The 24558-nt window shown below is 38.4% G+C and overlaps 1 protein-coding gene across 1 annotated transcript in view; it reads left to right on the forward strand.

The window, feature by feature from the left end:
* LOC127447240 (integrin beta-5-like) overlaps window positions 1-13940 on the forward strand; it is a 59179-nt gene extending 45239 nt beyond the window's left edge. The window contains exons 11-15 of the mRNA XM_051708959.1: window positions 1612-1834; window positions 3777-3877; window positions 5282-5401; window positions 5640-5806; window positions 9983-13940. Of these exons, the coding sequence (XP_051564919.1) occupies window positions 1612-1834; window positions 3777-3877; window positions 5282-5401; window positions 5640-5806; window positions 9983-10078 (707 nt within the window). The 3' untranslated portion in view covers window positions 10079-13940. The remainder of the gene's footprint in view (window positions 1-1611; window positions 1835-3776; window positions 3878-5281; window positions 5402-5639; window positions 5807-9982) is intronic.
* The last annotated feature ends 10618 nt before the right edge of the window (window positions 13941-24558 follow it).

A 24558-nucleotide genomic window follows, 5' to 3' on the forward strand; every position in this document is an offset into this window, starting at 1 on the left:
TCAGCAGCTAAATCCATCTCCAGGAGGTCCTTTACCCCTCCCTATATGTGTGCTAACCTTAAAGCACCCCACCTGCAAGCTTAAAGGGATAGCTCATGAAAAAATTTAAATTCAGTTTTTACTCACCCTAATGTTGTTCCATACCTGTACGCAGTATTTATTTTTTTATTTTTTATTTTTTATTTTTTTTAAGAAATTTCACATTTTGAAATTTAAAGAATTGTTACACTACTCTTGCCATACAATAACTGTCCATAGTGACCAGGGGCTGTCAAGCTCCAATGGACTCATCAAAAAATCTTGTGTGTATGTGCAGAATAAAAAAAATGGCATGGCTCATTTGGTTACTACACACGTGAGAACAAATGCCATTTTTATGTTGATGACATATTATCTGGATGTGGGTTATGTGCAAGCTTCGGTGGAGGTGAAGATTATCAGTATATAAAAACTTTAATTTCAGTCTGTTCCTCACACAAAGCTATTGTATGGCTTCAGAAGACTTGGAGTATTGCACAATTATCATATGGATAGCTTTTGTGATATTTTTATGGTACTTTTTGGTGTTTAGTAATCTACTTCTTCCCCTATTGTCATATGTCAAGAGCTGCCTAAAGATTTTTTAAAAAATATATCCTGTTGTATTCCATGGAATAAATAATACATAACGGGTTTGGAATGATATGAGGGCGAGTAAATAATGACAGAATTTTTATTTGGGGGTAAACTATTCCTTTAAGAAAAAATGCCCTAGACATTGCTCCATAACATTGTATAACCATTGTATAAACTGCAATTTTAGAGTATTGCTTCAATGGAGAATGTTCTCCAACATTTTCTAGGCTGCGGCTGACACACACCTATATCTGTAAATGATGGCATTCCTTATTTTGCATGGAAGCTTGCCTTGTTGTACAAAATTTTTGCAGTCAGATCACCCCTCCGGGCTACTGGCCATATTTATGAACAGCGATCACTTTTCAATCAGGTCATTCATGCAGCGACCACAGGTGTTTTAAAACATTGGCACATTTGCTGCATCCCACAGGGACCAGTTTTGCATTTGTTCAATGATGGAAGAATAAGCCAAGAGCCTTTCATTGTTGGAATGAAGAGATCTGCTTGTAATCAGTCTGTTGGAATGTGCACTGCAGTGGACAGAGAGTGTTTGACTTGGGAATGTGGGCCAAGTAGACAGTGGCCTTCTTGATGGTTCTGGTATGGTAGGGAAATGTGAAACGATTTTGTTTCCATTAATGCAGTAACCTCATTGCCAGTATATTATGGTTAAATGCAAACTCTCCATCTCTCTTTCCATTGTGTATGTTTGTGTGTGCAATATTTATGATATGTGTGTATTTGCACAGGCTTTCACTGAGAGGTCTTTGTGTTTACATCTCTTGCCCACACCACATTTTAACTTGCTGTTAGTGTAGAAAGATTTTTGTGCATTCAAGCACTGAACATACCAGCCAAGTTATATAAAACACAAGTTATATTAAGTTTATTCTGAACCTCTATCTTTCTCTCTCTCTCTCTCTCTCTCTCTCTCTCTCTCTCTCTCTCTCTCTCTCTCTCCTCTCCCTCTCTCCTTCTCTCTTTTTTCCTCAGGTCACGGGGAATGCCACTGTGGTGAGTGTAAATGCCATGCTGGTTATATTGGAGACAACTGTAATTGCTCTACAGAGACAGCTTCCTGTGTGTCAGACGATGGCAAGATCTGTAGTGGGCGGGGCAACTGTGCGTGTGCGCAGTGCCAGTGCACAGAGCCAGGGGCATTTGGGGACGCATGTGAGAAATGTCCTACCTGTCCAGATGCCTGTGGGACAAAGAGGTATGAGACAGCTGATGTTAATGCATTGCACTAATAGCCAATTCAAAAGTATCAACCTCAGGAATTCTATTTAAAGGTAAAGTGTGTAATGTCTGTAACACTAGCAGTGTTTCCAAAGATACGGAAGCCCACAGATGTCATGCAGTACTACTATTGTTCCGTCTTGTTTTCTTGAGATAACTTTAAATAAAAGTACAAAGCTGCTATAACTTGTTTTACTGAGATAATAATGCAAGGCCTCTGTGGACCTCTGTATGTTTAAAAGCAGGTGCTATATGTGCAGTTTCATTAGTTACAGCTGGTGAAATTGTTCAACCTTTCAATACAATTCACTTTCAAAGATGTACTCTGACTTAAATACACTCTTAGCCTCAATTGCAATAATTCATCCTTTAATATAATGTGGAACTTCCTGTTCTTTTTTGGGGGGGGGGGGGTTCCTCTTTTTCACCCAATTTGGAATGCCCAATTCCCAATGCGTTTTTAAGTCCTCGTGGTTGTGTAGTGAGTTGCCTCAATCCGGGTAGCGGAGGATGAATCCCAACTGCCTCCGCATCTGAGACCGCCAACCCACTCATCTTATCATGTGGCACGGAGACATAGTGCGTCATAGGCTTCACGCCATTCACCATGGCATCCATGCTCAACTCACCACATGCCCCACCAAGAACGAACCACATTATAGCGACCACACGGAGGATACCCCATGTGACTCTACCCGGGCCAATTTGGTTGCTTAGGAGACCTGGCTGGAGTCACTCAGCATGCCCTGGGATTCGAACTAGCGAACTCCAGAGGTGGTAGCCAGCGTCTTTTACCACTGAGCTACCCAGGCCCCCGGAACTTCCTGTTCTTATATTTTGTGTGATTTTATCAAATAATAGTGACGGTACAATGCGGCATTCATTTTGTACTTGATGATAATCTGTATATTGCACCAAGATTTGCTAGGGTCATTCAAACAGTGCTATCTGCAGTATATATTTAGTTCTGATGTATGTTAAAAAAAAAAAAATCTGATCCTCTATATCATTAATAAGTTACATTAAGTGCCACTGACCCGCTTTGGACTTCATAATTTTAACCTGGTTCTTATTCCACTGACCTTAAATCCTCAGATCATTAAAAGGTCATAACCAGTGTCCAAAATTATCTTTTTGACACACGTGCTGATGGCAGGAGAATCAAAATTTACTGGCCATGAAACTGTATTTTGCATTATTTAATAAAAAGTATATTTTTGCCCCTATGACAATGGACAATGTCACAAAATTGTGAGGATCATGATTTTCGTTTTGTCAGCTTGACCCTTCAGTGGTGTTGTGGGTCATTTTGACCCATTTTATGGTTTTAAATGGGTCAGAAAGAACTGCAACACCACATTGGGGTTGTGAGGTATATTCCACATGTGTCACCACAAAAGGTTTAGTAAAAAAAAAATTCTGATGATAAATGATCCACCGAGATAGAAGTCATTAGAAGACAGGCAACAGATATTGTCTTTAGTAGACAGTTTGTGTGTCTTTTATTTGAATCACTCACAAGATTATCATTCTTACTATTTGATGTACACCATGTGTATTATGTTGCAGTTCCTAATAGAATTGTATTTACTCGGCAAAGCAAATTGTTATTCGTATTTGTCAGTTGGCTATTGTTTATTTTGGACCTAGGTCAGAACCTTTATTTTTGTACTCCCATTGATGACCCTTTTGTCATCAAAACGTTCTGGACAGATTAAAGAATATTTCTTAACAGTTAGATGTTATCCACACTGCATACACCCACATATGGTCTCCATTTAGACTTTAATCAAAGCTGATTGACAGGGTTTGAATTGTCTGAAATGTCTTTCCTCTGCCATTGAACTATTTTTAAACTCAACTCTATCAGTCTACGTATTTAGTATTATGATACAGTCTGAATGATTGTCTCTCCTCAGGGAATGCATCGAGTGCCGTCTCTTCAACACAGGGAGACTCGCCGATAACCAGACCTGTCAGCGCATGTGCAAGGATGAGATCATCACTGTGGAAACTCTCAGTGAGTGCACAGTCAAAAAAAAACTTGACACATACCTGTGTATATATATATATATATATATTTCTTTTTTACTCATTTTTCTATAAAACACCACATGCTTAAGGTTCAGATTAGATTTGTGAATTAGACTTAGACGGTCTGTTTTCCTACACGCCAGGACTCAGTATTTGTGCTCCAGAGTTTGTGCTTCCAGGTCATGAATGTGTTATTAGCAGCAGGGTGAAGCACAGTTTGTGGTGTTTCATGATCCAGCTCTGTATATGTTATTATCTGGAGAATGTGAGCCTGGACATCTTAGCAGAGCTTGCTGTGAAAGCAAATACTTGCTGCTTTCTCTTCACACAACCCTGCTATACTCAAATACCTACCACTATATATAGTGTTCTTGCATTGTAAAGCAAAATAAAAAATCAAGTGGCATTCACTTTAAAATTAGATAGCACAACACACTTTTGAAGAAAAACATTCCACAAAAAAATGTTTTTAGTTTTGTTTTTAGGTTTCAAATTATAAAACAATAGATACATTGTTCAATATTAAGACAATTATTTTGACACTTTTTGTCATATTTTGTAGAACATAACCGATGATAATCTGTCATTACTTTGCTACGATAGCTATATGAACTAATGGGGAAATGACTCACCTCGAGACCAGTTGTTTAATAGTAATTAGAAAAATGTTCTGAGAAAAGCTTTAGCATCAGAAGCTAGTTGGTTTGATATTTTATCTATGCAATGAAATTCAGACATTGTGGCAAGGGTCCAAATAACACTGTATAATGCACAAATTGCAATTATTTAGGATAAATGTGTGTGTCTGAAAAGAAAGATGAAGCTATTAATAAACTTCTCCAGGGTTTTTATAACAGGTTTTTCATTACAGGAGGTATTTAACATTCATCTAGGAATGCATGAATTAATTATTATTTTGGAGCATTATGGGGTTTGATTGAATGGTTGAGAAGCTGTAGTGAAACATTCAGGATGCTTGCTTTCCAAGTCACCCATAATTGTAAATTAAGGCATCATGGATTTAATGTTTCACAACATTTTTCTGCTGTTTTAGTCAGCTGACTTCCTTAATGGACTCCACATGTACATTCCTGAAACTTCTAGCCCTTCTAGACAAAGTGGGTACATATTTAAACAGACTGTAAGGAAAGGAGAGACGTCCTCGTCTTTAGGGGATTTTAATTATGCTAACATCCAGGCATTCTTAATAATCAGTGTCCTTCTTGAGGAATGCAATGTCTGGCCAATAATAATTTCAGGTTTGTGCTGTTGGCTCAGTGTTTTTCTCTCTCTCCCTCTTGTGCCTCAGCCACAGTTTGTCCAGCAGGTTTTTGTTTTTTTTACTAGACTGATCTTTCACTCGGCTCCTCTCCTCTCTCCCTCTGTTCAGAAATGGATGATCCTAACACTGTTCAGTGCATCTATAAGACAGAGAATGACTGTGTGATGAAGTTCACATATTCTGAACATGCCAACGGCCAGTCTGTCCTAAATGCTCTTAAAGATCCAGGTCAGAGTTTTGTAATTTACAACTTCCTCTGTAAGCACTGCATTAGAGTTTAGTTTAAGCACACTCGTGCTTGGAATGTAAGAGGTAAGAAATTAGCAAAGTATAAGAAGTTGCATCATTTTATTGCCATTTCTTGCTTTAGATTTTATGTAAACAAAAGGGAAATGTTGTTTTTAATGGTAAAATCCCCATATAAGCTTTTTGGCCAAGTATTTATGCATTTTGTGTATGTTTACAGAGTGTGCTGTTGCCCCTAAAGCCATGACGGTGCTCCTGGCAGTTGTTGGCAGCATCTTGTTGATGGGTATCATGTTGTTAGCCCTCTGGAAACTGGTTATAACCATCCACGACCGCCGCGAGTTTGCCCGCTTCCAAAGTGCACGTTCGCGGGCACGATATGAGATGGTGAGGATATCCACCAACATCTAACTAAAACGCTAAGTCTGATGGAAATGAAAGCAATCAGCTAGTAAACTTTCCATGTGCTTTTCATGAGTACTATACTGTTATTTTTTTATTTTTTTTATTTTATCCCCTTTTCTCCCAATTTGGCATGCCCAATTCCCACTATTTAGCAGATCCTCGTGGTGGCGTGGTTACCTCAATCCGGGTGGCGGAGGACAAGTCTCAGTTGCCTCCGCTTCTGAGACTGTCAATCCACGCATCTTATCACGTGGCTCGTTGTGCATGACAACGCGGAGACTCACAGCACGTGGAGGCTTATGCTACTCTCCACGATTCATGCACAACTTACCACGCGCCCCATTGAGAGCGAGAACCCCTAATTGTGACTACAAGGAGGTTACCCTATGTGACTCTACCCTCCCTAGCAACCGGGCCAATTTGGTTGCTTAGGAGACCTGGCTGGAGTCACACTATACTGTTATTTTACGTAAAATTAACATTGTAAGAAAGGATGATGCATTTATTAAAGGATTGACGTCAGGTTAGATACTTTACTCATGTACTTGTTCTTGTTAAAATGTCCCGATACCTCACATCATACAACCGAGTAGAGCTGCTGTTGTGCGAGCAGCTGAACAGAGTTTATTGAGCGCACATAGAGATGTGCAAACCGAGCATATTCTTCCAGAACATCCTCTGTAGCACTGGGAAGTATACTGTAATTAATAGGTTCGTTCTGATATTTCGTTGAAACAAGAAAAATGATGCACGTCTTCCCGGCGCCATTTACGTGAGGACATACTGTATAAAGAGTGCTTAAAACACTTGCACATCTGTGCCTGATGTGCGTGCTCAGCTTGCACATGCACGTCTACAAAATAAAATGAAGCGCAATCATTTTGATCAAATTAAATTCGTATTTGTAACGTAAGTAACAACAGAACAGAAGTTATAATTGTATAGCTGTAAAGATTGATTCATTGCATTACTTCATAAAGTGATAAAATGTAATCTGATTCTGATTATTGTGATGGGTCACACCCAACACTCAGTAGCAGATCTACATGATAAAAATGTGAATAAGTATAATATTTTGTATACGATGCATCACTGTTCCATTTTAAGAGTTCTTTGTGAGTGAAATACCCTATCCTTTATTTACATGTAGGGCCTACACAAGTATACCATAGAGCACAAATTATGATTAAAACTTGCATAATATTAAGCGTACAATAAAAAGATTATGCATAGTGGCAATCTAGTAGCTTCTAGCCATTTTTTTCATTATTACAGCAATGCGGCCCGCGGCACCTTATTTTTTTCTGCATTTGGCCCCCGACCGAAAAAGTTTAGACACCCCTGGAGTAACCGTAGCCTTTCTGTCAGCTCGAACCAGTCTGGCCATTCTTTGTTGACCTCCCTCATCAATAAGGCATTGCCACAGTCGAAATCACTGAGATCACATTTTCCCCATTTCTGATGGTTGATGTGAACAATAACTGAATTTTATGCATTGCACTGCTGCCACACGATTGGCTGATTAGACAATCACATGAATATGTAGTTGTACAGGTGTTCCTAATAAAGTGTTCGGTGTGTGTGTATCATCTCAATCGCCTGCTGCAACATAATGAGCTTGCACGTTAATACACAGCTGTAATTAATCAACAGCATCGCTGTATAAATGTGAATTTTCGTTGTAGATATTCAAACAAAAAGTGTTATTATGAAAGATAAATAACATGAGTAAAGAAATAAAAATATAAAGGAGTGTATTTTTAACCTTTCTGACAACTTTAATATTTAAAATATTGTTTCCCTTTCATGGTCCTTATGGATGAAAGACAACTCAAACAACATCTCTTTTAAAGAGAAAATAAGGCTTTGATTTAATAGTTTTACACTTGTGTTCGTCTTCTTATGACTTGAAAAGATTTCAGAAGACATGACTATGTTTCCATTTAAGGGAACATCATGAGCAAAGATGCTCCCTGGTTTTTAATAGTGCATTCTGGGAAATTTTAGGGAGCGAACGTTCCAGTACACTGGAACAATTTTGTGATTGGGACAGTCATAGAAAATGGCCATCTCCTGCTGCATCAGTGCTCTGACTACTGAACTAGGGAGCTGATTAAGACGCATTCCAAGTCATTTTGCAGTGAAAATATTGCAAACTTTTGCGCGTTCAATAGCGCAACAGGAGAAGCTTGTTTACAATGGCATGCGTGTTTACTCAAGAAACCTAGTTGTTTTTCGCTGAAATTACTTAAATTTAGAAAATGACACAGGAGTCACATCTTTAATGATACATTTGGGTCCATGTAACAGGGATCATTCGTGGAGACAAGGGGGAAACGGGAAACATGGCTTAAATTCAAACAGGTAACTTTTATTTCTTTAACTCAAAATTGTTCATTCAAACGTAACAGTCTGGGCATGTGTGTGCTGGCTCTCTCTCACCCAGTCTCAGGCATGGTTCCTCCTATATCGCTCTCCTAATTTCTCACTGCAATCAGAAACAGGTTTGAGACATATTGTGCTCAGGTGTGTGTACCCTTACCGCTTTCTCTCTCTCTGGACGAACACTTCACCACGCCCCCACCTCCACAGTCCACTTCTAAACTTTAAAGTGATGCACTATCCACTGCCATTGTATTGAAAAGATGGCCTGCGATATCCATTAAAACCTCTCCTTTTGTGTTTAGCATAAGAAAGTAAGTCATACGGGTTTGGAATTACATGAGAGTGTCAATTATTACAGAACTTTTTTTTGGGCGGTGGGGGGGTCTTATGTCTATTTCTTTAATAGAAAATAAAACAATACCACATGAATAAAAAAAAACTATCTTCCTGAGATTGACAGTCAACATTTTCTGAAGGTGAAGAAACACATTTCACACTCCTTTCCACTTTCACCATTTGTTGAAGAAGATAATTTTTTTTTTTATTTAATAGTAGTTTCAAGCCCTGTTTGTAACCTATTTGTGTAAAATGCCATGAAATGTATTTCGGAATTTCTTCAGAACTTTAAAACTTTCTTACAGTGTTTTTCCATATATGTTTATATAACATTTGGAATATTATTCCCAACTTTCTAGATACATATTATTATTGTATAATAAGTCAAAGCTACAGAAATGCATACTTATAGCACTGTTTGTAAAAAGTCTGAACTGACAACTTTAAAGGAATATTTCATACAAAAATTAAAAATTCTCTCATTATTCATTTACCCTGATGCCATCCCAGATGTGTATGACTGTCTTTCTCAGCAGAACACAAATGAAGATTTTTAAATAAGATAGAGCTCTGTCAGGTCCTTATAACGGAAGTACAGGGGTGCCAGCAATTTGGTGGTCCAAAAGTAATATTTAGGCAGCATAGAAGTAATCCATGCGACTCCAGTCAATCAGTGAATGTCTTCTGAAGCGAATCGATAGGTTTATGTAAGAAACGAGTCGATAATTACAATGTTTTTAACTTTAAATCGCCGCTTCCAACCAGGGCTCTGATGCAGTTTGAAATGGCCGAACTCTCGCGTGACATTCGTTCTTCTGTTGTAAATAAGCGCCGCTTCTGAATTCTCGCGTGAACTTGCCGATGCGCTTACATCACGCGGCAGCTACGTAATGCGTCACCTGCTGGCAGAAAGCACTTTTAAAAAGTTAATAACATTTTAATTATCAATTTAGTTTTTTACACAAACAGATTGATTCACTTCAGAAGACATTCATTAATCGACTGGAATTGCATGTATTACTTTTTTGCCACCTAAATGTGACTTTTGGACCATCAAATTGCTGGCACCCCTGTACTTCCATTATAAGGACTTGACAGATCTCTATCTTCTTCTAAAAATCTTCATTTGTGTTCAGCTGAAGAAAAACAGTCATACACATCTGGGATGGCATCAGGGTAAGTGAATAATGAGAGAATTTTCATTTTTGGGTGAACTATTCCTTTAAGTAATCAATAAGACAAAAACAACTAGGCTTTGATTGAAACCATGAGGCCTTTTGGAACGCATCACTCAGCTGGGAGTACAAAACAGTCATGATGATCATTCCAAGGCTCTTGTTCAATGGCTTTGCTCGCTCTACCCTTGTAACCATTTCAATGATCCCGGCTGACCTATTTTTTCCCTTTGTGTGTCTCTCCACCTTGTCTTTCTCTTAGGCATCTAATCCTGTTTATAAGAAGTCCATCCCCTCTCACCCAATGGAGACAGTTTTCCATATGCATACCAAGTCATGCAACGGAGGAGCCCACTGATTAACCTGCAGTTGGACTTGGGGACATGGCAGGACCTGTCCAGTTGTGCACAACAAGGGAGAACCAGGATGGACATTTTGTTTGTGCACATTTTTTGGCAACCTTCTTTTTTGTGGGTGTTTCTTGAGGATTGGAACTGGTCATTATGCGGATCAGTAATGAAAGTTCATTACTGAGCAGCACTAGGAAACATGGTGAATTTAAAAAGAGGACTGGCACCGGATGAGCTGAAAAAGTTAGTTCTATTAGAAATATGGGTGTTGGACGTTCATCCGCCATGGACAGCTTGCTTGAATTTAATTCCTAATTTACTTCAGTTGTAACCATACCTCCTCCACATTATGAGGGATTCACTCTGCATTGTGTTGTATTGGCAAAGAGACATTTCTCAAGTGTATGTATATTTTTATCAGTGTGCCTTTTCCAACCATTACACATTTTAAGTAAATTCAACTTATTTACTACAGGCAGATGCCATAAAGTGTGCACAGAACACAAAAAATGCAAAATTATACATACATTATTTGAAGAAGAGGTTACTAACCTAAACAGAGCAATAATTTTCTTAACTCGTTTTGCACATTGGGTATTAGGTTGAGGTTCATAGAGTTAAAAAAAAATGCCACTCTAGAATGCTAGTCTTTTGTGTATGCAGGTATTGCCACATGTTTGCACATTTTCGTGCTGATTTATAGTTGTACAGTGTGATGCAAAAACGCCTGCTGACAGTTTGAGAGTGTCTTGTTTCTTTTTGAAACTATAATATCTAGAGCCGCTTCAAGAGATAGTTCACCCCAAAAAAATTACATTTTGTTATCATTTACTCTACACCTTCATGTTGTTCCAAACCGGCATAATTTATTTTCTTCTTCTGTGAAACATAAAAGGAGATATTTAGCAGAATGTCCAAGCTGCTCTTTTTCATGACTGCCATAGTCACCATTTATTTTCATCTTATGGAAGAAAGCAGCACAGACAATCATATGGGTTTATTGTATCATGTCAATTGTCCAATTCATCGCAATTTTAATTTGAACAATCTCAATTTCGATTCTTAAATCCCAAGATCAATCTTGTACTCTATGTGCAACTCTCTATTACAATGAAAGAAAATCACTCGCATTTGCAACCAAATTATGCACTATGCGACACAAAATGTCTGGGATTAGCCATTAGCTGGTAAATTTTCAGATTTTACTCACCTGTGATTGAGAAGTATAGTGGTAAAGAAGTTCAGCACCGAGATCCTTTCACTGCGTGTTGAGAGTAAAAGTTTGGTTTGACTCGTTCCATTGACGAGATGTCCAAATCATGTCGTGTCCAAAGACGAGATCCACGCAATCCATTTGTCATTGAATAATGTCCCTTTTAATACCCTTTCTGTTCTTTAGTCAGTTGTTGATCAAAAACAAAAAAATATATACATTTAATTTTAATCATGCATATCACAGATGATGTAAAGATTTCACACTTGTTAATATACGCTCAATTAATGATGCTCTTTACAGAACAGCTGGTTTTCTTAAAGCGACAGTACCGGTTTTTAGCATGTATTTAACAAATCAATGTTAATACTTGTATATAATAATAATAATTCCTTACATTTATATAGCACTTTTCTAGGTACTCAAAACTTTACATGGTATAGGGGAATCTCCTCTACCACCACCAGTGTGCAGCATCCACCTGGATGATGCAACAGCAGCCATAGTGCACTCACCACACACCAGCTATTGATGGAGAGTAGAGTGATGTAACTAATTCAGGGATGGGGATTATTAGGAGGCCATGATAGATAAGTGCCAATGGGGGGAATTTTGCCAGGACAGCAGGGTTACATTCCTATTCTTTATGAGAAGTGCCCTTGGATTTTTAATGACCAAAGTGAGTCAGGACCTCTGTTGAATGTCTCATCTGAAGGTTGGTGCCTATTTACACTATAGTGTCCCCGTCACTATACTGGGGCATTAGGACCCACACAGACCACAGGGTGAGCACCCTCTGCTGGCCTCCCTAATACCTCTTCCAGCAGCAACCTTAGTTTTCCCCAAGAGGTCTACCATCCAGGTACTTGCCAGGCTCAACCCTGCTTAGCTTTACTGGGCAACCAGGCAAGAGCTGCAGGGTGAATGGCTGCTGGTATATATAGTACAAATTATACATGTAGATGATAAAACATATATATAATATGTGCATCATATCATATTTATTGATTGAATACATTCAATATCTTAACAGCCTGACTTGATCCAACAGTTAACACTTGCAGTTTGTATCCTACATCACAGTAAACGAAGAACAAATGGAATTTGTAATGTTGCAAAATGTTCTGTCCTTGACAATCAACCCTACTCATACTGCAAAGATCTCATTCACTAGTATTCATTTAACTACAAAAGGACAAATTCTAAAGTTGTTCCAAGTTTTAAGGTCTTTTCACTGTTGAAAGTAAAACATGATGTTACAGTACATGTAAGACTTGCATTATTTCTTCCATTTAACACTAGGATAGCTTCCTGCTTTTACAAAAATAATTTTGCACTAAATGTGTATGTGGGACCTTCTAACTAGGGACATACCAAAAATATAAATGTATTTTATAAACTAATTAAATAGAATTATATTTTATTAGTTTTTCTTCATTTTGGTTAAAAAAAACTCAATGTATAATTAACAGTATTATCTGGGTGAGAATTTCTTTCATATGTAAGCAAAATGGACATGGTAACTGAAATATGCCTATATGAATCGATATTGAATCAAATCGGAATTTAATCAAGAGCTTGTGAATCTAATCGAATCAGGAAATATATATCAATACCCAGCATTAAACATGAGGGGGTGAAAATTACAGAATTTTCATTTTTGGTAGAATTATTCCTTTAAGGGTGTTGGTAGGGTTTTAATTTGTGTTCCACACCCATCTGTCAGTACATGGAAAAATTAGGCACTAGGAACTAGACTCTGAGAGCCAGAAAGAAGGGTGTAACATTTCAAATGGTCCCCATATTAATCCTTGCCATGTTTGCATCCTCTTTCAAATAAAAAAGATAAGTACACTCACAATTGTAAGGTCTTGGAGCACAAAATTTTTTTGTTTGCTACTAAACAGACCACCTTTCTGTAGGTTGATGGGAAAATCTGACTCTATACTAAGGCCCTGATTTAAGAGGGCCGTACACCTGGAGGGGACATTGGTTTTAATGGGCTAATGTTTGCTTTTTACAATTGTTTTGTCATATTTCCCAGTGACTAATAAAATGTCAGATAAAATGAGCAGTGAACACCGTGTTATGAGGTTCAAAGGAGGTGTGACTGTTGTGTGTTCAAGGGGTGTTTACCTGCAGTGAGGGTGGTAGAGGGACTGAAGGCTCAGAGTGTAAATCAGGCGTGTTTGTGTCCTGAGGTGTCAAGGTCCTCAGTTTCCACTTACAAAGAACAGCTGTGTTTGAAAGTGAGTTTGTTTTCTGGACCCAGTTAAAAACCCATACAGGAGTCACAGCCCAATGCCTTTTTATATATATATATATATATATATATATATATATATATAACTTGAACCTATGAATGGATATCTACACACTATTGAATGCAATGTGTAATCTCTCCTAAGACTACTGAAGATTTAGAAAATACAACAACTACTGGGTCAATGTTGTGATGTTCATTTTTTGTCTGGATCAATGAAGTTATTGAAAAATACATAAAAAATGCAATTCACACAAAAACAATTACTTAAATACTCCTCTTCCATGATGAACTTGTTTTCAAGTTCAAGGTCATTTTGATTATTTTTGGGGTGCTTAAAAATAAACAAAGTAATGTGGTGTAACTGTCTTTAGATGGCAAATAAAAATCAATGTCTCATTAAAAGTTGAAATTCTTGAAAAAAGAAATGTTGGCAAGAGTAGAGCAGAATAATCTTTTATTATAAATGTGTGTATATATATATATATATATATATATATATATATATATATATATATATATATATATATATATATATATATATATAAACATACGTCCCTTTTTCAGGACACTGTATTTTAAAGGTAATTTTGTAAAAATCCAAATAACTTTACAGATCTTTATTGTAAAGAGTTTAAACAATGTTTTCCATGTTTGTTCAATGAACCATAAACAATGAATGAACATGCACCAGTGGAACAGTCGTTAAGACACTAACAGCTTACAGACGGTAGGCAATTAAGGTCACATTTATAAAAACTTAGGACACTTAAGAGACTTTTCTACTGACTCTGAAAAACACCAAAAGAAAGATTCCCAGGATCCCTGCTCATCTGCGTGAACGTGCCTTAGGCATGCTGCATGGAGGCATGAGGACTGCAGATGTGGCCACGGCAAAAAATTGCAATGTCTGTACTGTGAGACGCCTAAGACAGCGCTACAGGGAGACAGGAAGGACAGCTGATCGTCCTCGCAGTGGCAGACCACGTGTAACAACACCTGCACAGGATTGGTACATCTGAATATCACACCTGCGGAACAGGTACAGGATGGCAACAACAAATGCCAGAGTTACACCAGGAATGCACAATCCCTCCATCAGAGCTCAGACTGTCGTAATAGGCTGAGAGAGGCTGGACTGAGGGCTTGTAGGCCTGTTGTAAGGCAGGTCCTTACCAGACATCACCAGCAATAATGTCGCCTATGGGCACAAACCCACCTTCACTGGACCAGACAGGACTGGCAAAAAGTGCTCTTCACTGACGAGTTGCAGTTTTGTCTCACCAGGGGTGATGGTCAGACTTGCGTTTATCGTTGAAGGAATGAGCGTTACACCGAGGCCTGTACTCCGGAGCCGGATTGATTTGGAGGTGGAGGGTCCGTCATGGTCTGGGGCGATGTGTCACAACATCGGACTGAGTTTGTTGTCATTGCAGGCAATCTCAATGTTGTGCGTTACAGGGAAGACATCCTTCTCCCTCATGTGGTACCCTTCCTGCAGGCTCATCCTGACATGACCCTCCAGCATGACAATGCCACCAGCCATACTGCTCGTTCTGTGCGTGATTTCCTGCAAGACAGGAATGTCAGTGTTCTGCCATGGCCAGCGAAGAGCCCGGATCTCAATTACATTGAGCACGTCTGGGACCTGTTGGATCAGAGGTTGAGGGCTAGGGCCATTTCCCCCAGGAATGTCTGGGAACTTGCAAGTTCCTTGGTGGAAGAGTGGGGTAACATCTCACAGCAAGAACTGGCAAATCTGGTGCAGTCCATGAGGAGGAGATGCACTGCAGTACTTAATGCAGCTGGTGGCCACACCAGATACTGACTGTTACTTTTTCAGTATCTGATAACCCCCCTTTGTTCAGGGACACATTATTACATTTCTGTTAGTCACATGTCTGTGAAACTTGTTCAGTTTATGTCTTAGTTGTTGAATCTTTTTATGTTCATACAAACATTTACACGTTAAGTTTGCTGAAAATAAAAGCAGTTGAAAGTGAGAGGACGTATATTATTATTATTATTATTATAATTATTATTATTATTTTTTTTTAAATGCAGTGTAAAAATATTTTTATCTGAAAACATGAAGGCAGATGGCGTAATCAACATGTAGGTTGCCATTTCTGTGTAGACAGAACCCCTTTTGACCCTCAAGACTGTGAATGTTTAAGATATCCGATATTTTTATGAAAAGGCATATTTTGTTCAGGTCAAACTGAGTAACCCTGAGAAAACATCTTTATATTTTTGACTCAAATTTATTGTATTTGTGTGTAAAAAAAGAAAAAAAAAATCTGTTTTACCTTAAATATTTTTGAAAAGGTTTTTTAAATTAATGATTAAGTTGTGTACACTCATGTACTCAAGGTGCAAGGAAAGTATTTTAATACCTTTTACTTGATGGTTACTTACATCACATGAAGGGTAGAAAATAACATAAATGTTTTTCAAAAATGTATAATTCCAACATGTACACAAAGATTACAATTTTAGGAACATGATACATGTTTTAAACTAGATTTTTAAAACATTTCTCATTTTTATCACCCTGGACAACCTTATTTGTCAATGACCATCCTATCTTTGATGCAAAGAAATATATGAAAAGGAAATCCTAATGCAATTTCAGTATTACTTTACTGTGAAACCACACAATACTTTGTCCTTAGGCCAACTTAAAAAACATTTCGCCAGGTCTGGTCGGTGGTCTACTGTCAGTCTAAATAAGAAACATGCATACAGGTCTCGTCCATTTTTATTTTTTCATTTCTGTACCTGCAGCAGCCATATGCAAAGTTAACACTGTAAATTTAAATCTTTCTTCAAATCAAGATTAACTGCGGTTAAATGTGGTTAGACTCCCATGCTCTCTTGCCACACAACACAGCCATAGCTGGTGTTTTTAATTGAGACTTTGGGTTACATGTAGATATACAAATATGTGTGTACAGCTCCACTGGTTCTTCCTCGTTTGGATCTCAACCCTGTGGTTTGCTCATAAATCACATTTGTTCCCAGAGTTCAATGAACAAAATGTTCTTTTCCTCATGAGTCGTGAGCAATAATAACCAGAAGTGAAGTCATCCACACAGGGTGAGAACAATGAGGAAACTACCTGTGCGTTAGGTAATGTTTAAATTAAACCATTAGGAGTTGAACAGCAAAAGCAGTGCATGTGAAGGCCTGAGGCAAAGAAGCACTTTAAGGTAGTGTGTGAGTTTCATGTTTGACAATGCTGATGTGGTATTTTGACATTGTTCAAGATGTATTATCATCATTAGAGTATATTACCATAAAGAAGATTGGTAAAGTTTGTCAAGACAAACTTTGATGTTGGCTTGACAAAGCCTTGTCTGAAAGTTAGTTTTAAAAAATTGAGGTTCAGATAGTTTAGATAAACTATAGATTTTTTCCAATTTGTTGTTTTGTTGTCCAATGCAATTACACTACTTTGTATGAGTGCTGTCCTTTATATCAAAGGAAATGTGATAACTGCCAATCTTGAACTATAATGGAATGCAAGGTATGTCCTGCAGCACTGCTGAGACTCACTATCTCAATTTGAAGGAAAGTCCAACCAGCATCATTTCTCTTTTCCCACTCATCTAATGATTCTGATTCTTGACTGACTGTGTCTGTGTAAGCAGTCAGATTCCAATCCAGTGAAGGAATTTACAGTCACTATGATTGATTTATGTTTGTGTGACTTACTATTTCCTATAGCCTATGAGCCTTATAACTGCTGCAATACGCTTGCCTTTTGTGTCCATAACTTGCATGCCTATTTATGTTTCTTATTATCAAAAGCTGATTGCAACGTTGAGTGCTACACAAACTGCGCTTTTCTGGGATCTGTGACAAAAACAATAGCTGCAACACACATTCATCACTAATTATGAATCCTTTGTGTTTATGATGCAAATGTTTATGTAAACTGAGTCCCACTTTCCTTGTCTAGACTCTGGGGCAATATGGTACATGGCATCTTTTCACATGGGTAACATTGTCTGCTTGTTCATCTCCAGTCATTTGGTCTTTGTCACACTGTATGTAGAAATCACCCTTTTATGCTGGTATGCTCTCAGTGCCATATGCTGAACTTAGTTTAGAGAACTGAAGCCATCAAAGAGGTGAAAAAGCTACTATACTATGAACAGTATCTTGCACAATTATATGACATTGACTGATCACACAAGAATTTTTTAGAAGAATATCTCAGTGTAGGTCCATACAATGCAAGTTAATGGTAACCAGACCATTCAAGCTCCAAAAACGGTCACATAAAGGCAGCAAAAATAAATAAATAATAAAAAAAAATCCATATAACTCCAGTGGTTAAATCCATGTCTTCTGAAGCGATATGATAGGTGTACGTGAGAAACAGATCAATATTTAAGTCCTATGTACTATAAATGTCCACTTTCACTTTCTCATAATGAAAGTGAAGATTGTTTACTAAAAAAAGGATTTAAATATTAATCTGTTTCTCACCCAAAGAGATTGTATCACTTCAGAAGACATATTTAAAACCAATGGAGTTTTATGGATTACTTTTATGCTGCCTTTATGTGATTTTTGGAGCATGAAAGGTCTGGTCACCATTCACTTGCATTGTATGGACCCACAGAGCTGAAATATTCTTCAAAAAATCTTTGTTTCTGTTCAGCAGAAGAATGAAAGTCATACACATCTGGAATGGCATGAGTGTGTGTAAATGATGAGAGAATTTTCATTTTTGGGTGAACTATGCCTTAAAGAATTATCAGAATGAAATATAGAATTTGTTCCTGATGATCAGACTTTAATGTCTTTAAATCAGGGCAGATGGCTTAGAAAATAGCTCCATCTGTTGGAAATATTTGAATATATAAATATTTGAGCCTTTTATTTATAATGTGAAACTTTGTTCCATGTTACAGCGTTGGAGGAGTAAGACTGGATATGTAAATGGAAGAAAATTGTATGCAGCATAATGCTGCGTTTGACCAACTGATCTGTCATATAGCACCATCTACTGGATGCATTGTAAAAATGAAATTCCACAGTTGTCATTCTACAGGTTTTTACTGAAAAATAAATCCACCAACACCGAGACAATTAATGAATTTAAGACAAGTAGAGGAGACAGCATTCAGTGACACTTCCTATTGCTTATGGCACGCTGCTGTGTTTGTACACCTCCCTGCTCGTCGTGGTGATGAGGCTAATAGTACAGGTGCATCTCAATAAATTAGAATGTCGTGGAAAAGTTCATTTATTTCAGTAATTCAACTCAAATTGTGAAACTCGTGTATTAAATAAATTCAGTGCACACAGACTGAAGTAGTTTAAGTCTTTGGTTCTTTTAATTGTGATGATTTTGGCTCACATTTAACAAAAACCCACCAATTCACTATCTCAAAAAATTAGAATACATCATAAGACCAATAAAAAAAACATTTTTAGTGAATTGTTGGCCTTCTGGAAAGTATGTTCATTTACTGTATATGTACTCAATACTTGGTAGGGGCTCCTTTTGCTTTAATTACTGCCTCAATTCGGCGTGGCATGGAGGTGATCAGTTTGTGGCACTGCTGAGGTGGTATGGAAGCCCAGGTTTCTTTGACAGTGGCCTTCAGCTCATCTGCATTTTTTGGTCTCTTGTTTCTCATTTTCCTCTTGACAATACCCCATAGATTCTCTATGGGGTTCAGGTCTGGTGAGTTTGCTGGCCAGTCAAGCACACCAACACCATGGTCATTTAACCAACTTTTGGTGCTTTTGGCAGCGTGGGCAGGTGCCAAATCCTGCTGGAAAATGAAATCAGCATCTTTAAAAAGCTGGTCAGCAGAAGGAAGCATGAAGTGCTCCAAAATTTCTTGGTAAACGGGTGCAGTGACTTTGGTTTTCAAAAAACACAATGGACCAACACCAGCAGATGACATTGCACCCCAAATCATCACAGACTGTGGAAACTTAACACTGGACTTCAAGCAACTTGGGCTATGAGCTTCTCCACCCTTCCTCCAGACTCTAGGACCTTGGTTTCCAAATGAAATACAAAACTTGCTCTCATCTGAAAAGAGGACTTTGGACCACTGGGCAACAGTCCAGTTCTTCTCCTTAGCCCAGGTAAGACACCTCTGACGTTGTCTGTGGTTCAGGAGTAGCTTAACAAGAGGAATACGACAACTGTAGCCAAATTCCTTGACATGTCTGTGTGTGGTGGCTCTTGATGCCTTGACCCCAGCCTCAGTCCATTCCTTGTGAAGTTCACCCAAATTCTTGAATCGATTTTGCTTGACAATCATAAGGCTGCGGTTCTCTCGGTTGGTTGTGCATCTTTTTGTTCCACACTTTTTCCTTCCACTCAACTTTCTGTTAACATGCTTGGATACAGCACTCTGTGAACAGCCAGCTTCTTTGGCAATGAATGTTTGTGGCTTACCCTCCTTGTGAAGGGTGTCAATGATTGTCTTCTGGACAACTGTCAGATCAGCAGTCTTCCCCATGATTGTGTAGCCTAGTGAACCAAACTGAGAGACCATTTTGAAGGCTCAGGAAACCTTTGCAGGTGTTTTGAGTTGATTAGCTGTTTGGCATGTCACCATATTCTAATTTTTTGAGATAGTGAATTGGTGGGTTTTTGTTAAATGTGAGCCAAAATCATCACAATTAAAAGAACCAAAGACTTAAACTACTTCAGTCTGTGTGCACTGAATTTATTTAATACACGAGTTTCACAATTTGAGATGAATTACTGAAATAAATGAACTTTTCCACGACATTCTAATTTATTGAGATGCACCTGTAGATTAGTGTCACTGACTGGCTGTGTCAGAGTGGTGTCCAGAGAATAGCATAGGATTTATAGACAATTGGGAGAGTTTTTGGGTAGACCTGACCTGCTAAAGAGAGACAGACTCCATCCTGCAGGGAAGGTGCCGCTCTCCTCCCTAGTAATTTGGCTTATAGTCTTAATAATGATAGTATCTCTTGTATAATAATGATAGACGTCTGCTAGCTGCCTTGAGATGTCACACAGGTAGCATAAACTACAACACATAGAGACTGTATCACCTAGATATCACACAGAGACTGTGTCTGTTCCCCAAACTACCAAACACAAAACTCTTAGAATTTTTTTTTTTTATTAAGGTCAAACTTGAAAAAAAAAAAAAAAAAAAAAAACATCATATGAAGGTAGGGCTACTACAACATTAGATCTCTTTCTACCAAAGCACTAATTGTAAATTAAATTATTACAGATCATAGTTTGGATTTGCTCTGTTTGACAGAAACCTGGCTTAAACTGGATGAATATATTAGTTTAAATGAATCGACTCTCCTAGGTTATTGTTATAAACATGAGCCTTGTCTGAAGGGTCGAGGAGCAGGTGTTGCTACAAATTACAGTAAAGTTTTTGGTGTTACTCAGAGGATAGGATATACATTTAAGTCTTTTGAACTAATAATGCTTAATGTGACACCGTCAGATATAAATAAAAAAACTCTGTTGTCTTTTACCCTTGCTACAGTAGATAGATCACCTGGGCCTTATTCTGATTTCCTTGGTGAATTTGCTAATTTTTTTCAGATCTTGTAGTAACTGTAGATAGAGCTTTAATTGTTGGTGACTTCAACATTCACATAGATAATGAAAATGACACACTGGGATTAGCATTTATCGATATTCTCAACTCTCTTGGAGTCAGACAAAATGTGACAGGACCAACTCATCACCATAATCATACGCTAGATTTAATTCTGTCATATGGAGTTGCTTTTGATACTATAGAAATTCTACCGCAAAGCGATGACATCTCAGATCATTACCTTGTCTCTTGTATGCTGGGATCATCTAATGTTACTCAATCTACACCACGCTATCGTTCAGGTAGAACTATTCTTTCGACCACTAAAGATAGCTTCACTAATAATCATCCAGATCTATGTCATACAATCAATAAGCCCCAAAGTCTATAAGAACTTGATGAAATAACAGAAAATATAAATACAGTCTTCTCTAGCACTTTTGATAGTTTTGCCCCCCTTTGATTAAAGAAAATTAAAGAAAAAAGCCCAGCACCATGGTACAACTCATGCTCTCAAAAGAGCAGCTTGGAAAATGGAGCGCAAGTGGAAGTTAGAGGTATTTCGCGGTGCATGGAAGGATAGTGTCTATAGCTTCAGACAGGCAATAAAAGCTGCATATTTTAGCAAACTCATAGAAAATAATCACAACAATCCTAGGTGTTTATTCAGTACTGTGGCTAAATTGGTTAGGAATAAAGCCTCAACTGAACCAGATATTCCGTCGCAGCACAATAGTAATGACTTCATGAATTTCTTTACTGATCAAATTTAAATAATCAGAAATAAAATTGGAATTATGCAATCATCTGTCACAGTACTTCAGAAAACAGTGTATCATAATTTTCCTCACATACAACTTCAATCTTTCACTGTCATAAGTCATAAAGAGCTAACAAAATTTAATGAAATATCAAAAGCCACAACATGTATGTTAGATCCAATACCAACTAAGCTCTTAAAAGAGGTATTCCCTGTAATCTCAGAACCTCTTCTTAATATTATTAACTCCTCGCTATCCTCAGGACGCAGACACACTCACTGAGTTTAAGTCTAGACAAAAGACTCATCTATTTAGCCAGGCATACACCTAATTTATAACTCTGCAATAAATTGAATGGCATCTATGCTAATATTATTCTATTTGTATCCCTGTCTCAACCTCGGGACTCCTATCCTGAGGTCACCAGAACCGGCTGGATCCAGCTCCAATCCTGCTTCATGTTGGACTCCACTGCTACGCGTCTCTGAGTGATGACGACTAAATGCAGCCGGTGTCAGCCAAACATCACTTCAGTCTATTACGATGGACTTCAGAGGATGAACTGATGCCAACTCCAACCATAAGACATGGGATACATCATATGCCATTGCCTGAACCTTGGATTTATGATAGACCCCACCGAAATTACCAGCCGGTTGAACTGCGATGCATCTCACTGATCTCTGCCTGCATCTCCTTTGATTGACTACACTCTTATAATGGAATACATAGACTATCAATTAATTGCCAACAAAACCCATCATCAGCCAACTAACAAAGGACAATGCATCTACGTGTACTACTGCAGTTAATCCAGGATGAACTTCAAAGACATTAGTCATTAATCTTACAGTTCTTACATAGTCTTTGTTTAAACACTGGCCCTTAACACTTACTTAGTTTAATAATTTTAAACCATGACTTGCGAGGAGTCGCATAAATGAAAATGGTGGCACCATGCAAGAGTCGGACATGTGAACGGCGAGCTCTGCACACTTTGCTAGTTTTAAAAAAAATTTTTGTGTCATAAACCAGTGAGATTCGGTACACTCTGTTTCATAACTGTTCTATGAAGACAACATGTCAAAGAATTCAAAATCCTCAGGTTCTGGAGACATTAAAAGACACTTACGTGCTCAAGCTGATACCCCAGACAGGGCAGCAGACCAAGGACTCAATTTGGACGGTGCGGCGGGAGAAATTCAGCATCAACTGTCCAGCATGTCGGTGATGCTGACGAAGGTCATAGCTGACTTGGAGGATCTTGCAGTAATACGTTGATCGATTACGGCCATGGAGTGGAAATTCTCTGAGTTGGTTACAAGAATCAGGGACGTCAAGAAATGGATCGATTATCTGGAGTCATTGGAGTGGGAATTAGCTGCTAATCCTCTAGCGAGTTGTTGGAATTCCTGAGAACGAAGAAGGCCGAGATATGGTGAAATTCCTAGACGAGCTCTTCCCAAGTCTGCTCAATATAACAGGCCATAAGCTGGAAATCGAGCGAGCTCACAGAGTCCCGGCTCGGAGATCGACTGAGGGAAACAGGCCCCGATCAATTCTGGCCAAATTTCTGAGACATTCTACAATTCAAATGTCTCAAACAGATTAAAGATAATTAGGTAGAGTCGTTATTGTTTTAGAAGAAATTCAGGGGCAAAGGCTGATTTGGCTAATATTTACGCACCTAAAGTTGATGATCAGGGCTTTTTCATAGATCTTGAAGGGATGTTGCAAGCCGCTGGCACCCCTCATGGTATAATATTGGCAGGAGACTTTAATCTTTTGATGGACTCAGTCCTTGATCATAGTGAAGCAAAAGTGTGCAAGCCCCCTAGAGCAACAGTGACGCTTCACAGGATGTGTAAAAATCTTGGTCTTACAGATAATTGGAGACTTTTGAACCCATCTGGTAGGGACTATAAATTGTTTTCATCAGTCCATAAGATTTATTCTAGAATAGATTTTTTTATATATATCTAAGTCCCTCATTTCATCTGTTGTGTATTGCTCAATTGGAAACATCTTAGTCTCGGACCACGCCCTGGTGAGTTTAGAGGTGTTGCCATACACGGAGAAAAATAAATCATATAGTTTGCGCTTTAATGTATCCATTTTGCAAAATCCTGAATTCCAACAAATGTTAAAGGCTGAAATCAATGTGTACTGTATATGGAGACCAACTGGTCCTCAGTATCCTCTGTGGGCGGTTCTTAGGGGTCAGATCACACAGTATGCCTCATTCATCAAAAAGTCCAAAGCACGAGAACTCGTGGAGTTAGAAGGGAATATTAAAAGTGCCAAGGCAGGGGGCCTGGGTAGCTCAGTGGTAAAGACACTGGCTACCACCCCTGGAATTTGCTAGCTCGAATCCCAGGGCTTGCTGATTGACTCCAGCCAGGTCTCCTAAGCAACCAAATTGGCCTGGTTGCTAGGGAGGGTAGAGTCACACGGGGTAACCTCCTTGTGATTGCTATAATGTGGTTCACTCTCGATGAGGCATGTGCATGGATGCCGCGGTGGATGGGATGAAGCCTCCACACACGCTATATCTCCACGGTAATGCATTCAACAAGCCGTTGAATTCCCTGCCATGTGCGCTTCGGTCTGTTTTGTTTCATATCGGGAGCACGGTGTCTGGATCCTGACTTCCAGTCTAGTTCAGTTTCGG

Source organism: Myxocyprinus asiaticus, chromosome 10 (genome assembly GCF_019703515.2).
Source record: "Myxocyprinus asiaticus isolate MX2 ecotype Aquarium Trade chromosome 10, UBuf_Myxa_2, whole genome shotgun sequence".
Classification (NCBI taxonomy): domain Eukaryota; kingdom Metazoa; phylum Chordata; class Actinopteri; order Cypriniformes; family Catostomidae; genus Myxocyprinus; species Myxocyprinus asiaticus.